The sequence below is a fragment of the Meleagris gallopavo genome, chromosome 6, assembly GCF_000146605.3.
Source record: "Meleagris gallopavo isolate NT-WF06-2002-E0010 breed Aviagen turkey brand Nicholas breeding stock chromosome 6, Turkey_5.1, whole genome shotgun sequence".
Taxonomy (NCBI): domain Eukaryota; kingdom Metazoa; phylum Chordata; class Aves; order Galliformes; family Phasianidae; genus Meleagris; species Meleagris gallopavo.
In genome coordinates, this window is record NC_015016.2 from 43,492,849 (window position 1) to 43,506,693 (window position 13,845).

At 40.1% G+C, this 13,845-nt stretch overlaps 1 protein-coding gene across 1 annotated transcript in view; it reads left to right on the top strand.

The window, feature by feature from the left end:
- Positions 1–13,845, top strand: part of PDCD6IP (programmed cell death 6 interacting protein) — a 30,246-nt gene that overhangs the window by 434 nt on the left and 15,967 nt on the right. The window contains exons 2-7 of the mRNA XM_010712992.3: positions 4,149–4,153; positions 6,086–6,143; positions 7,840–7,909; positions 10,997–11,124; positions 11,684–11,837; positions 13,702–13,802. Coding sequence (XP_010711294.1) covers positions 4,149–4,153; positions 6,086–6,143; positions 7,840–7,909; positions 10,997–11,124; positions 11,684–11,837; positions 13,702–13,802 — 516 coding nt within the window. The remainder of the gene's footprint in view (positions 1–4,148; positions 4,154–6,085; positions 6,144–7,839; positions 7,910–10,996; positions 11,125–11,683; positions 11,838–13,701; positions 13,803–13,845) is intronic.

Below are 13,845 nucleotides of genomic sequence, written 5' to 3' on the forward strand. Positions count from 1 at the left end.
CTCTGGAGCTGCGCCTCGAGCGGGTGCCTGGCGGCTCGGGAGCCTGGGCTGGGAGTAATGCGCAGGCCTCGGCTCTCCCAGCTTCCCCTTCCGAATGTGGGTAGTGGGAGCTGGGTAAACGCCGTTGGCTTTACGGGACGTGCCTTCCGCTCCAGCGTTGGTGCTGGAACAGGCTGCCCAGAGAGGCTGCGGATGCCCCGTCCCTGGAGGCCAGGTTGGATGGGGTCCTGGGCAGCCTGGTCTAGTATTAAATGCGGAGGTTGGTGGCCCTTCCAACCTGGCCGTTCTGTGATTCTGTTACATCTCGCTGTCTCTGATGGCTTCTCTTCAGCTCCCCTCATGCTCCTGACCCTGTTCAGTAGCTGTTCAGTACCTGTTCAGCAGCTTTTAAGTATATTTGCAAAGTCACGGCCTTATTTCTCTGCTTGACGCTTTCAGTTTGCTAAAAGGTTTTGCTAAGAGGAAGCAAAGGGGGGCCTTGTGCTGGAGCTGCTGTACGTTGGATAAGTTTCCATCTGAGCCTTCTGCCTATTAAACTGTATGAGCGCTGCTTTGGGACCCGCAGCTCTGTCACCTGCAAAAATGCTCACCCTTTTGCGTCTCTGTATAATGCCGATGCATCACAGCATTGCCTCGCTGTGGTAATCCTGCTCCTCTCTCCTGCGTGGGAAACATTTCAAGCTCAGCTATTTGTAGCTCTAATCGCTGAAGGCACTGTGATTAACTCAGTGGTGAACACCAAGCACAGACTTCAGTCTTCATAGTTAGAATCGAAGATTCAGTGAGTTTTTAGCACTAAGATTCTTAAAGAGAAAAATAAGTAGGGGGATTTCCTAGTGCACAGAGAAATGATAGCCGAGAGCTTGACATGCTTCTGCAGTGTTGTCAAGAGCAAACATATCTTATGCTCACTGGGGTTTTTTTATGAACTGTAAAAGGAGTGGAAAAGATACATGACAGAGAAGGTAGTTACTGTTTTTTGTTGTTTAAAGGCTTATCAAGCCCACACTGGGTGTTTGGACTATAAAAACTACGTGTTTTATGGTATCTGTGCAGCTTCCTGTTCTATTCTTGCTTATTACTCTTTATGCTTTTGAGGGTATTACTGTGCATGCCTTTTGAAGGTCAGGGAAATAAATGAGCATCTATGAACAGAAAGATTGACTCAGCCAAGTTGAAGGGTGTGACGTCCCCTTCCCTCGAACACTGGAATCGGGCTCCTTTTTCTGATTGTGCCAATCAGGTTTGTGATTAATTTCTTACCTGAAATCCATGTTTGGTCCTGATCTGTCACATGACCTCACCTCATCTAACAAGTGCTGAATGGAGAAAGTGCTGCCATATCTCCTCAGTTCTGTTCTTTCTCTTCCTCGGTTCTAGAATACAAAAGGTGTACGTGGCTCTTTCTCAGGTTTGAAACTTGAAAATGAGCTCAGCAAGAGGTCAGATGAACCTCAGAGCTGGAACAAAAGAGGGTAGGAGGAGTATGGCTGAAAGCCAATGGCTGAGGGAAACATCCCTCTTTCAGAGCCAGGTCATTACGTTAATTGAAGCCATACTATGCAACTACCTCAGGAATTATGAAGAGAAACTGATCGGAATTGCATAATTAGCCAACTTTCAAGGCAGTTTCAATGTCTGACTGTTCATGTCCATTCCAGTTGTTGGAAAATAAGTTCTTATTCTGTAAGAATATTCTGCTATATATACTCAGTTCCGGAAGGTGCCAGCAGTTGCTGACAAGTTGAAACAGAAGCATCCAGCTGAGCTTTGCTGGAAGGAGCCCAAACTTCCAACTGCCTTGAGAAAGCTCTCATCCCTTCCCAGCTCCTGCTATCTCGTTGTTACTGTTGGAGCCGTGTGAAGTCTTGTGTTTCAGTTAACAGTTTTAGCAAGGTTAAAGCTGGATTTCACACTTGCCATGTTTAAAATGGGTTTGTTAGTGAAGCAAAGTTGGAAGAACTAACTGCAAAGTCCGTTTGCTTCTTTGTGACATTTTAGACCATAGAATCACAGAATGGCCTGGGTTGAAATCAGTGATCATCCAGTTCCAACCCCCTGCTACGTGCAGGGTCGCCAACCAGCAGCCCAGGCTGCCCAGAGCCACATCCAGCCTGGCCTTGAATGCCTCCAGGGATGGGGCATCCACAGCCTCCTTGGGCAACCTGTTCCAGTGCCTCACCGCCCTCTGGGGGAAAAACTTCCTCCTAATATCCAACCTAAACCTCCGCTGCCTCAGTTTAAGATCGTTCCCCCTTGTCCTATCGCTCTCCACCCTCGTAAACAGTCGTTAAACCATCTTCCTTAGTAGAGCGCTGCAGGCTCCTTAAATGTTAAGAAATGAGGGCATAATCTTCTGCTAACAAGTCTAGAGCTGTCCCCTGTTTTTCAGTCTTCCCCCTTGTTTCGCTGCTTAGATACTGCACATTTTTTCTTTGGAGAAGAAATACGCTCGCTTGTGGCTCCATTACCTAGATAAACCCTGAACAAAAGCGCTGAAAGCGGCCGGTAGGCTGTGTTTGTGTGGCTGATGAATGCAAGCGCTTCTTGGAGAAGTACTTGAGGCACCCGGTGAAAAGGGGGGGAAATGTAAGTGGGAAGGACTGCTGCCTGCCTCCAGGCTTTGTGCTCTGTGAGAATCGGAGCGCTCGGAAGGTGACGTCCGTGAGCTTTTGGACACGTTTCTCCTTAAATCCTGTCGTACCGAGTCTGATGTTGTGCTCTTTTCCTTAGCTTGATAATAGCTTCGAGGGGTTCCCCGCTTCCTCTCTTAATTCTAAAGATAACCAGGACTCCATTTTTGTTCTCTGGAGTGCTGGTATGAGCTTAATTGGTTTAATTTTGCTTACAGCCCTTGCAGATTTGTGTGTGTGTGCACGTGGCTTTATTTTGAGCCGTCAGATCCTGTGGAGGCTGAAGGCTGCAGCTCTGGTTTCCATCTGTGGATTCAGAACTCCAGCTCTTATCTGAGAGAGTGGGCAGATCTTGGCCTCTTTTAGCTTCTTTTGAAGGAGATTTTACTTTGTGATTGTCTGAAGGAGAAAGGGGAGTTGAGCTTAATGCATAAATCATATCGTTACGTTTCGATGAAATGCTAATTAGACCTTGATTTCCAGCTCATTTGGCTGCTGTTTCTCATTTCTGCAAGCATTTGGGAGCCTGTAATGCCCGTTTTAGTGAACGAGCCCTGCACTTTGAGCTAGGTCTGGGTTGCTGACATCTGTTCTGCCTTTCTTGCTGTAGCCGGAACTCTGGCACACATTGATAGGTTTGTGTGACTTTCTTTAATCCATCACCTTAACACAGCCGAATGTGCAGTGCCCATCTGTGTTGCACAGCAACTTCAGGTCTTGGTGTCTGGACAGTTAGAAATTACTGTAACTTTGTTTTAAATGGCACCTTTATGTGTTACTGACTCATGTATCAGATGTGGCCTTTCCTTTAATGGTTTCTCTCTTTGTGCTGTACTGCTTGCTTGCCGTTCTCTGGTTGGTGTTTTCTTACCCTTATCGTTATGTTTAGTCACTGCTAAGCAAAAGTGTTGGGTTTTTTTTTGTGGGGGAGGAAGGTCTGCAGAGTTTTAAAGAGACCTGAGTCTTGAATAGGATTTCAGGTTCTTTAGTAAGAGGAAATGACACCACCACACACTTCAAACAGCAAACAAGGTATGAATTTATTTGTAAAAAAGACAGCCAAACAAAAAGCCCTCTGTTGTTGGTATCCATGGATGTTAAATGGAGCAACTGCATGTTGGTAGAAGCTCACACCTCTTGATTTCTTTGTGGCTGTCCTTTGGCCATACAAAGAAGAGTCTTTGCCAGCAGCCACTACTTACATGCACCTGACTGCATGCATCTGGCGTGCAAGGCCATTGAACGAGCTGTGCATCTTGATTCTGTCCTATTGGCAGCTGAGGAGAAAGGTGATGGGAGGACTGTAGGAGGGTAACTTGTATGACAAACTGAATTGGGTGACGTGAGGAGAGTAAAAGAGAAGTCTCATTTTTTATGTAATACAAAATGGAACCTGCTGAGACCAGCAGAGGACAATGGAGGAAATATCAAAGTACATGACTTGAAATTATCTTTAGTAATAGCATTTATTTCACTGATTTCTGAACTGCTTGTGTTAAACCGTGTCAGTTAAACCTCCTAGGGAGTGGAGGTGGGGGGGAGAGGAGGTGGTAATGATGTGATGATTCAGACCAAACTTAAACTGATGAGAGCATCGCCATGCAAAACTGAACCTCTTGTAACTACAAGAGGGCTGCTGTTCTGTGCACTTTTATGTGATCAGGCCTTGATTAAGGTCTTAAACTAAAAAAGAAATTGTAATTAAGGTGTGTTTAACTACTTCAAGGGCTATGTGCTTTCAAGCTATGGTCATCTAATGAAAGATGGAAAACAGACAGAATGTTTAAAAAAAACAACCACACACAAACACTTAACAAAAAAAAGCATTCTTTTAAATACTGCTGCCTTTCATGTGCTGACTTCCTTCGCGTTGAAAGAAAGTTATGTTACCTTGATATTACAGTCGCACAGTTTATCAGCTCGTTACCACCATTTTAGTTCTTTTGGGAAAGCACCTTGTTCTAGAGTATGTCTCTGAGTAGAAGCATATCTCAAATCTGACTCCGTACCAACAGGTCATCTTATAGCAATCTTTCTTGTGAAGCATGATAAGATAGAATGCAGATTTATGGGTTTGTGTAGGCAAGAGGAGAATTGTCACAAGCTTTAAAGCTCATATGAAGTGTCTTAAAGCCCTTTGGCTTTTACATACTTGTTGTTTTAAGTAAGAAATTATCTTGAGTGAAGCACTGTCACACAGAACAGCTCCAGAGATCTTCTAATAAAACTCAGTGCTACTGGTCAGAGACCTTCTGCAGAGTCACTGTAGCAGATTACTGTAGCTTTTGACATGGCTTAGCATATTGTCTTTTGAATTGCAGTGCCTCAGTTGAAGCCATAAACCCGTATCATTATGTACATTGGTAGATGTAATTTACTGAAGCATATGTCAGTGCTATTCTTATTGTATATTAGAAATGTTTCCTGAATTTTTAAACATGCATTCCTTGCCTGTGGAACATCTGCTTCGTGTCCTAGACTGATTAATATTTGATAACACGTTCTAAAGAAACAGGGGTGATGTTTACTGTGATTCAGATTGAGAAGCTAGATGTTTTGAATGTTGGGAACATAAATTGCTTAAAAGAAACGGACTAATATAATGTTGGGTATATGCCCATATGTCAGTTTGTACAAGGAGAAGCATAGAAACAGTCTTCACATGGGATGTGTTTGCAGTTCGGTGGCTTTCTGTTCTGCATGCTGCCTGCCACTGAATTAGTGGTGCAACTTGGGAAAACTTTCAGCTGCTAATTGTTGCTTGGAAAGATTGTGTGGGGAACTGTGCTGTTCTTGCCACTTTTCTGACACTTTCCCAAACATCTTCTGCTGAGTAGACAAAATACTGGCACGGAGACTTGGTTTTAGTTCACAGTGGCTGTGATAATATACTCCAATGACAACAGCTTACAACTGAAGAATTTTATCAAGGATTGGGCTTTTCAGCTGATAAACTGTAAAGCAAATTCTGTTTCCAGGATGCTGAATTTGAAACAAGTCAGTTGGAAATGACTGGGGACTGGGTCGTAATGTTCAGAACAAGAGCCCATTAAGTAACTTGTTTATATTAAGTGTTGTACTTACTTTTGCAGCATGATTTAATGTCTAATGTATTCCTGTGTTTTTATGCACATGGGGTCTCCTTTGTATAACTTTTTTTTTAATACATTCTCTTTCAGAATGTGGCATGGACAGCTTAATCTGTGCTACTTAATTCTTAATTAATTCTTTGACTGTCACTGAATAAGCCTCTCTTTGAACACACTGGTCTTCTGAATGAATTCCTTTAGGCAGGATTTGTCCTGCAGATGCCCTCCATAGCTATGAGTGAGCCCCATAGTGTACTGGGTAGCAGTGGGGAGCCTGTGCTACCCTCTTCTTTACGTGCAAATTTGACAGTGAGAGCTCTTGGTTTGGTTTCTAATACCTTTTTTTTTCTTTTTTTTTTTTTGTAGATATTATGATCAGCTGTGTTCGATTGAACCAAAATTTCCATTCTCTGAGAATCAGGTAAGGAGATGCATCGCACCCTTACACAGAAGTAACTGTAATGGTGGCATCTAGGATGCAACTTCCAAGCCTGGGCATAATCCGCTAAACAGGACTTAGCTTAGGCAGGGTATTAAATCTTTGATCCTTATTTTTGTGACCTTTGTTTATTTTCAGCCTGTACTCACGTAGTCTGTGCTAAAACTTCATTTCTGATTGTCACGATTGCTTCTGTATTAAAGATTTGGGAAAGCTTTAGTGCTGGCTGATGGTTGTGGTTTAAGTTAGAAAGAGTTGTGCTTGGCTGGAGGATTCCTCTTCAACTCTCCTTTTTCCAGGAAATCTATTTCATACCATGTTATAAAGGCTATTTAAAAACATGATTTTTATGGGAAAACCTTTAGTTAGTAACGGATGCAATATGATCTTTGGTTTCTTTTGAGGCAGGACAGATGTTTCATTCATAGCAGCAAAAAGACTAAATCCAATGACAAGCTTACTGCTTATTCTTTCTCTGCATTTATAAATTGCATAGCTTCTGAAAGGTGTTTTTTTTTTTTTTCCCCTACCAAATTTACTTACTATTTTATGATTCAGATGACAAATTCAGCTTAAATTCTGCGTGCTGAGATAAAAGATTTCTTTCCTCAGGTGGAGACTGGAATATGTTTATAGACTCTTATTTTGGGAGAAAAAGACACAGGTTGTTTTTCAGAGGCATTTACCAAAAGGACAGAATTTCAGACTTAAAGATTACAAGGGAGTGGCTTTGATGGAGTTCAAACTGATTTGAGTTTTCTGTGTAGCTGCCTTCACTTGTTGGTAAAGCCAAGCCAAACTGTACTTGGTTTTAACTTGCAGAAGTTTCCGTGTGGTGATCTGCAAACCCTGCGATGCAGTGAACTGGAAAACTTTATAAGCAGGAACTACAGATCTGTAAACTGTTCTGTTAATAGAAGCAGTCAGTGGGAATGAGGAGTTGGGGACCAGAACTTCTTCCTGAACCAGTGTTTCTGCTAGAAGAAAATGTTATTGAACAGTATTGTGCTCTGCCTCTCAGGGCATTTGAAAATGAAGTATTCTGTTATTTTTTCTGGGCTGATACCTGTGGCCAACAACTGGTTCAATTGACTGAATCAAATTGTGGAACTTCAAAACAGGCTGTGTGAAGAATTTAAATTGTCTTTGACATATGTGCTGGAAATGTAATATAAGAAAACACTATTTTTACCTGCTTTCTCTTCTGAATGCATTTCCTGACAATTGAATTCACTCCTAATATGCGTGTCATAAAAACTGTATTACAAAACAGTTCTAGATATGCTGGTGATTGGGAATAGTGGAAACTGCATGGCTGGGTGGTTTCGTTTAATGGTGACCTTACCTGTCTATCATAGTGGGTGTGGAAGGAGTCAGTTTGGAAATAAACACGTCTGTCACTCGGAATAGGAGCAGAGCTGGAGGGTTATTTTTGGATTTGTCTTGCTTGCATGAATTAGAAGTACTTTAGGAAAACTACCGAGAAGGAAAAAATATGGAATAAACACTTTCAAGTAATGTTGATTATTTCCTGAAACTTCCAGAACGTGTGTAACATCACAAGTGAAGTACATGCTTCGTGTAGTTAGAATAAAAAGGGATAAGTAGTAAGTTTGGAATATTTTCTGAAGCTTTATTATTTAATTTTACAAATAAACATCTTTTTTATACCTTTCAGGTCTGTGTAACATTTACGTGGAAAGATGCTTTTGACAAAGGATCGCTTTTTGGAGGCTCTGTCAAACTGGGTATGTAGTTGTACTGAAAATGCATGCATTGAAAATATTATAAAGATTTAATAAAACTATATAACTGAAAGTTTGGTAGTCTTTATAGTATTTTCAGTAGAGCTTTCCATGAGTTCACCTGCAATAATAACAGATTAATCTCTTAACATAGCTAATAACTCAGCACCATGCACATGATTTCTATAAAATTGAAGTCGAGATTCAAGATTAGTTTTCCAAAGGCACAAATAGATACTCAGTCTGATAATAGTTATACTAACTTATACACTCTGAACTGGCATTAGTCGAAATTGTTCAAGATAACATTAAGTTTCAATAGTAGATGATTGTTTGGCTTTCCATGAATTGGGTTCTCTTGAAATGTGCTGCTGAATCTTCTCGAGGAGAAGGCTGACTTCAGTGACGTAACTGGGCATCACATTTTGTTCCAGAGAATAAAAGGATCTTCCTTCCCATATGTTGAAATAATTATTCTATTACTTCTTTATAAAATGTCTTCATACAGTATTGAACGTTTAGAAGAGAGAGAAATAACATTAGTCTCCTGTGGACGTGGAGGAGTTAGTCTGTTTTGTTTCAGTTGCCTAAGGACAATTCTGCACTGCAAACTCACAGTCATAAAGTGTATTGGCAAGTGTTCCAAATCCAGAAACTGAGACTAAATCCTTTTGAATCAAGTGAGAAGCTTTTCAGCCGAGTCATCATTCTCTATTTATTTCTATTTATACCTAAGTGTTTATCATGACTAGCATTGCAGGATGACCGTTGCAATTTTGAAGCTCTGGACAAAGCTTGAAAAATGTTAGAGTGCCTTTTTTTGTAGGTTTTTTGAAGCTCTCGTGTCTTATTCTGAATACAGCTGCCACAGCTGTGTTTATGTGAACTCCGTGTGTAACAACATACCATGTCCCTGTGCTTAAGCAGGTGCTACACATCTTTTCTTGCTCAGTTTTCCAAAGTGCTCTAGGAAGTTCTTGTGGGTAATGAGGGACTGTCCTGAAGATGCTGTGTCTTTCTTTAAAGTTTGCTTGGCTCTGTGTTCTGGGGAGCTTCTGCTTCATGATAAATAACTTTTCTTTCATAATGAAGTTCAGAATATATAATTATTACTTAAAAAGTCTGTCACTTTTCGGAGATGTATAAAAAACTAGGAGGGAAAATCAGTAATCATAAGGTTGGTGATTGTCCTGAGAATTTGAATACATGCAGTGTTAGGGCGGTTTGAGGAAAGCTTGCTTGTCTGCAGGTTAATTATATACTACCCTAAATAACGTGAGGCAGATGGCCAGAGATTTATGCAGCAGTCCCTGTGCAATATCCAAGACATTCATTATTGACTTGTGAGTAATGGTCAGTTAACGAGCAGTGGAAGAAAAACTGTTTTGAAGCTTTAAAACAGACCTTAGTGGGAAGAAATTAACAAAAGGAGTTTACTGGTCTGTGGTTTTAGTGCTACATTGCAGATTGCCCAGATGCTGCTCTCCAGGTGAAATATAGCATATGTGTGAACCTTTCAGATGAGAATTGGCAGTGGGCTTTATCGGTACGAGGCCAAGTTTTCCGTTATTGAGGGAGTAAAATGTGCTTACCTCTAAAGAGGAAAATTCTTTCTCCAGATGAAAATTCAACACACAACTCCTTTCACTTCTGTGGAAGTGAGATCCAGTGGTATGGCTTGAGAGTTCTGGCTTTCACTGTGGTGACTGCTTTCTTCCTGTCCTCCCCTGTATCCCAGTCTGTATCACAAGGGTAGCTAGCAGATACTGTGACTGTTGGAAAAGTGACCCAGTTCATAGCATGGCATGCAATCTGAAACATGTTGGCTTAAGTTAGTAGGTAGAGCTATAAACAGATGAGTCTGAGGAAAACTATATTGCTTAACAGCTGTTCTCACTGTAGTAAATCACACTTGAGAAACAATCCAAAGTGTAAAGTAATTCTAGCTACAGAGCACTTCTGCACTTCAGAAACATTAAGACCTTGTCTTCTTTACTTCCTGGTGTTTTAATTTTTTGACTTAACATGTAGCCTGTACAACACGCTGTTTAGAAAAATTCTGGAAAGTAAACTTAAAGGAGAAATGATGTAGATAAATGACTGTCACCTAAATGAAATACAGTGGCTGCTTGTCTTAAAATTTAGTGCAGGTCAGGGAGTAAAAACTTCAGAGATAAAGTAGCAGCTGAATAAAGAGGCTGGATGATGGTGAAACAAAACAATGTGCCCCATTGGTACTACTTGCGTGTTATAACTCAGCAGTCGGACCTGGGTTTGTGAAATGGGGAATGCAGTAACTGAGTTTTGTCTTCTCCACGGAGCACAGAATATCTGCAGTCTTTGGCTGAATGCCAGTGCTGGAAATTCTAATAACCTTTGGAAGGCAATTAGTAGATTCAAAATAGTTGCTGTTAAGGTATTAACTGTTACTAGAACTGGGGGCTCCATCCTCTGGGGCTTTGAAGTACTGCAGGAATTGAGTCTGAACAGGCCATGCTGCTCTCTAGTGAGAACATGTTTTAAGTAAATCTGTAGCTGTCTCAGTACATCTATAAGCAGAATGCATCCATTATATTTGTTAATATTTTCAGTGTGAAATGATATTTGTAAAGGGTGGGAAAAACTCCCTCCGTTTCAATGTATAGTAAGACAGAGCATGTGAATCCATTTGCTCTCAATGAAAGAAGGGCAATCTGCGTTCAAGATACAGTAAGAACATGTCAGTGTGTAGTTGCTGCAGGGTGACTGATACTTAAAAGGTCACACACGTGAGTAAAGGATAATCTAAAATATGTTCTTATATTTCAGGAGCCAAAAAAACCCCATTGCATTGTAATTATAGTGACTTTCTAGCTATTTCATGTATTGTGTAGATATTTATGCTATGACTCTTCCTCACTTTGAAACATTTAGTGGAAATATCGAACAGGATCTGTTCAGCCTTTGGGTCAAAGATAATTTTTACTTTAAAAGTTCATTATGATTGTTTTATTTTTTTAGTTTGAAACTGTCCCTTTGTCTGCAGGATGTTCAAGTACTGGAAGTTACTATTTTCTTAAAAGTGTGGATAACAGTTTTTCTTGATTGCAGCTCTGGCAAGTTTGGGGTATGAGAAGACCTGTGTTTTGTTCAACTGTGGAGCATTGGCAAGCCAGATTGCAGCAGAACAGAATCTAGATAATGACGAAGGGCTAAAAGCTGCAGCTAAACACTATCAGGTACAGAGGCTCCCTGCTTATGCTTTGGAATTCAGTTATCTATCTTAGAACATCAATTTTGCAGCTGCATGTCTTTTCTTCCTTTAATTACAATGGTGGATTGGCTGAGCAGATGGCATTGGCTCATGCTTATTTGCTAGTTTTGAAAGATTTCATTCCATAACAGCTCGCCTCTGCCCCTTCCCCCAAGACTGCTGGGAACTAATAGCCTCCAACTAAAAACCTAGTAATTCTAGCTAATATGAAGTTTACTCCTAACAAATTATACAGTAATACTCGCTTAAATTCTTCTTGCTAGAATGCATTACATTTTTCCTGTTCTTACATGGTTAGCTATCACCAGTATAGTTTGGCTTTTATAATCCCTCTTGATAAGCGTTTCCACGTGAGTAACTGCAGGAACAAGAAGTTGCAAGTTGGAGTTGGTTTGGATAGTTAAACAATAAATGAGAGACTGTATACCAAAGAATTTATAGTTCTTTGTAATTACTGCATGAATTATATTAGAGCAAAAGCCTGTTTTGGAATAAGAAAAATGTTAATTTTCTATTTTGTTTAGTTTGCAAGTGGTGCTTTCCAACACATTAAAGACACCGTCCTGTCAGCTCTGAGCAGAGAACCTACAGTGGACATCTCTCCAGACACGGTTGGAACCCTCAGTCTCATTATGCTGGCTCAAGCACAAGAGGTGTTTTTTTTGAAAGCAACAAGAGGTATACGTTAACATTCAGGTTGTGTTCATGTGCTTGTTGTAACTTCAAAAAACATGAAATCATCTTAAATTATTAAGAGATGATGGCTGGCCTTTCAGGTTTTCAATTTTGCCTTTAGATTTCCAACCTTTCTCTGTGAATACAGGTCATCAAACAGAAACTACAGATGTCATTTTAGAATTTAAAGTTCATTTGACAGTGCATTTGTTCCACTTGCCTTTACTTTCTTTTTGTATTCAAAACAATTAGTCTTTCTTTATGAAGGATTTTGCTGGATTACGTACTTGTCTGTCTGGGAAACAAAAGATCTTACCTGGTATGTTTCTTCACAGGGGAAAAAATATTGTAGCCTTTTGCCTTTTAGAGAATCTCAACGAGAAGCTAATGTCCTTTGGCTTATTAATAAGCTGTGTTTATGTTTATTATCGTGCTGGTAGCAAAACTTCTTATTCAGAATATGATAAAGCAAGGCTGATTGAAAGTCCACATGCACCTAGTTAATGAATGAATGTGGTTAGTCCTATGATACAAGTCTTCCAGTCTTAGAAGCACAGGTTAATAATAATCTGACTGTGGAGGCTGTAGATTTTTGTCAGATGTAGAGATTCTTTTCCCTTCAGGAAAATAAATGCACTGTGTGAAGTGTTGTAGTTGACAACATGGGAAACCTGTTTTTCAGGCACAAGTGCTTCACAGCTTGGTCTCAGAACTCAAATCCAGCTTCTTGCTGCTTTGTCTATTTGCATTACTTGCAATTTTTCTGATTCGACTCTCATGAGATGGGTTGTTCAGTAGCCTTACTCAACTGATATCTGGTGAAACTGCACTTATTCACAAATTGAAAGGGGAATTGTTTGACAAAAAAAATTGGTCAGCTAAATCTAACTTCATTGCAGAACTGCAAATTACTTCTTCAATTTCTGAGCCTTTCTTAATGTTTTAAGTGTCTCCAAGTTTACATATAATTGTTATTCCTTCTCTAGGTTTGCATTAGTAGCTGCAATATTTTTAGGATGTGTGAATGAAAACTAAAGCTCGTAACAGGAAAATATCTATTCCAAACTATCTGTGTGGACAAATAGTCTCTGACATTTCCATTGTTAATAGAAGCGTGGCTACTGTATGAATAGTTATTTTTCATTAATGCTCAGGCTCTGCGGAGGAAGATTAAACTGTAGAACATTCTTCCAGTTCCATCTATTTAGATGTTACTTGTTTCTCTTCGGTTAACTAAATATTTAATAAAAACATTTTAACAAAAAAGTTGTCAGATCACAAACGCTCCTTTTCCTTCATTTGTCATCTCTAACCTGTTCCACGCTGGAAAACATCTGCCTAGGATATCTTAAATGCACTGAAGTCATAGAGCATAAATGTGTAACATCATAGCTCGTATCTGAGTGTTGTAGGCGTGTGTGTGCTGGAATGAACAGCACATTTTGGATTTGATTTCAGTAATTTGAGTATTTATGGCTTTCCACTCCGCCTCTCCTGTACTTCCCACTACTGCTCATCAGTCTGGCCATACACAAAAAATTACCTGAATCAGAAAATATTTGTTTGTAAGAGCAGCTGTTTAGATGGTCAACGTTTGCATTGATTGCTTGCTTCATCTAAGAAGGCTGAATTGCTAGTGCAGGCCAGAGATGATTATAAAAGGAGATAAGAACAGATATGTCTTATTTTTAATGGTTCTGGCTTCGGAAACTGGGTGAGAACGCGAGGCAGGGAATGCTGCTGAGCACAAGTGTCTCTGATGTGAAATATATTCCCTTAGTGATTATTGCTGTTTGAGGATGAAATAATTAACCTGTTGACTTGTGTAAACTGATCATAATCATAATGTTTTTCTTTCTTCCTTCAGATAAAATGAAAGATGGCATCATAGCTAAACTAGCTAATCAAGCTGCAGATTACTATGGTGATGCTTACAAACAGTGTCAGTACAAAGATACTCTGCCCAAGGTTAGTAACTCTTGGAAATAACATGGGATCTGTTGCTGTTGTG